The 2,284-nt window shown below is 44.7% G+C and overlaps 1 protein-coding gene across 1 annotated transcript in view; it reads right to left on the bottom strand.

The window, feature by feature from the left end:
• Positions 1-944: 944 nt before the first annotated feature.
• Positions 945-2,284, bottom strand: part of ppp2r3c (protein phosphatase 2, regulatory subunit B'', gamma) — a 5,240-nt gene continuing 3,900 nt past the window's right edge. The window contains exons 10-13 of the mRNA XM_025059152.1: positions 2,183-2,284; positions 1,858-1,995; positions 1,338-1,397; positions 945-1,248 (exon numbers count right to left, since the gene is read on the bottom strand). The exon at positions 2,183-2,284 is cut by the window's right edge and continues 3 nt beyond it. Of these exons, the coding sequence (XP_024914920.1) occupies positions 1,054-1,248; positions 1,338-1,397; positions 1,858-1,995; positions 2,183-2,284 (495 nt within the window). The 3' untranslated portion in view covers positions 945-1,053. The remainder of the gene's footprint in view (positions 1,249-1,337; positions 1,398-1,857; positions 1,996-2,182) is intronic.

Raw genomic sequence — 2,284 nt, 5'->3', positions numbered from 1 at the left:
TCCAACACCTGAACGTCTCTCAGCCTACGTAGGACCTGATGACTGGGTTTGATAGTGGGTTTTTAGGAGCACACTGCCACCTACTGGACAGGAGTGTGTAGTGTCATGGTCTGACCAGTTTTATTTCAACCAATGAGAATTGTCACAGATTTGTAAAAAGATTTGTAACCCATTCACGATGCGTCGTTTCGTCCGTACTAATGAAGTTATCACATAACCGTAGTTTCTATATCATTTCATAAACATTAACACAGGTTCAGGGATGGATTATTGCGACTGTTGTTCTCGCTACATTAGCCTTATCTGTGAAACGACAGCTTTTTGTACACGTTAAAGGATGTAAAATAGAATTCAAGCTTTAGTGGGAAGTGATGGCGTTCGTAGCCAAAGCTACGCTGCTCATTCAGTCTGTAGACCGTTTAACTTAAGGGAAAAGTTTGTAAGAAGTTTTAGATGTTTACAAAGTGATGAAGGGAACGGGGGAAACTCCCAGAAAGATCCATGAAGTCAACGTCAGACTCGCGTGTCGTTATTGGCTGTGTTTAACCGCTGGTCAAACTGGACCTGAAGTCCAGATCAGTCCAGACACCTGGTCCAGGTCACAGACCCAACACTGACGTCTGTTTTTCTGTTCAGGTCAAACACAGACAGAGTCGTTAAGGTGTGGCTCGGTCGGTCGGTCATTGTTGAGCGACTGAGACGGACGGTCTTCAAACGTCGAACTGTTTGTTTGAACCAACATTCAACTGGGAATCGTTTGTATGAACTGTACAGAGTTCTATTTTGTCAATAAAAATGTTGTAATATTTGACGCCAACTCGTCCGATTCATGAAGCACGGCTACGTCACTAACCTGGGCTGAAACCACACGGTGGCGACAGAGAGAAATCACTCATTCAAACTGCTGCAGACATTCAAGGGAAGAAGAAACAAAATGAAAACATTTATACAAACATGAAGTCCTTTTTAATGGAGTGAAATAAAGCGGAACACCAACCGTGTTCCTCAGTTAGAACCCAGTCGGTCTCCACTGAACGGACGCCACGCTGACTCTCACGTGTCATCGTGGTCGGCGCCGTTACTGCTGTCGGTGTCATTAGTGACCAGCACTTCTCTGTTCTCGTAGGTCCAGAAGCCGTTGAGGTCGATGAGGATGCTGGAGACCGTGTCGCCCTGACAACTGTTGACCAGGTCCTGCAGCGTGATCCTGCACGGGTCTCTGGGCTTCACCATGTCAAAGACCTCGTCCTGTGGAGGCGGGAGTTCAGTCGGAGGCCTCACCGGTCACCTCTGTGTGTGTGTGTGTGTGTGTGTGTGTGTGTGTGTGCGCAGCAGACCTTAACATCCTGGAAGGACACTGGTTCCTGACCGTGCAGCTTCATCTGCTCCTGAATGGCCTTAAACAGAAATAAAAACATCACGTTTGACCGTCGATGTACACAGTACACAGGTGGTTTACAGTAGTAGTAGTAGTAGTAGTACTGGTAGTAGTAGTATGCAGATGATGTACTGCTGCACCACTGACTGTTCTCATGGACCTAAATAAAAACAGATTTCTGTGACATCATCATAGATCGGTGGTTCAAGCTGTGGTTCGTCCCACGGTGTGAGTCTGTAACACACGCAGGCTGCCACAGGAGGCGCTATTTGGGATATGTGGTTGATCGTAGACTTTGACTTTCTTTATTGTCATTGACATGAGTAATTACTTGAGGTACATACATATATACATATATGTATGTACAAATACAAATCTACCTATATATATATATTTATATTTTACATACACATATATATATATTTATATACATATATATATTTATATATATATATATATATAGACATGAAGGCACGTACCCTGAAGAAGTAGTTCAGGGAGAAGACGTTCAGATATCCCAGGTTCTCCATATCCAGGAGTTTGAAGATGTACTGCAGCGCCGCCGGCTCCTTCCTGTTCTCCAAGGCCAACACGAAGTCCAGGTAGGTCTTATAGTCCTGAAGGAACAGACCAGGACCAGGACCAGGACCAGAATCAGACCGATGTATGTGTTACAACTGTGTGTGTGTGTGTGTGTGTGTGTGTTGATCGTCAACAGACGTTACTGAATTCATATTCCTTATCAACATTTATGGATTTCTCTGCTCACATCAACACAGTTATAAAAATGTAAAGAGTTCTGACCATTTCACCGTCGTAGGTGAGATACTCCTGGAACACTCTGTCCAGAAACACGGGCGTGAGAGTCGCTGTGCCGTAACGAGACAGCTCCTCTTTGCTCAACAT

Source organism: Cynoglossus semilaevis, chromosome 1 (assembly GCF_000523025.1).
Source record: "Cynoglossus semilaevis isolate Cse_v1.0 chromosome 1, Cse_v1.0, whole genome shotgun sequence".
Classification (NCBI taxonomy): Eukaryota; Metazoa; Chordata; class Actinopteri; order Pleuronectiformes; family Cynoglossidae; genus Cynoglossus; species Cynoglossus semilaevis.
This window is presented reverse-complemented; position numbering and strand designations above follow the sequence as displayed.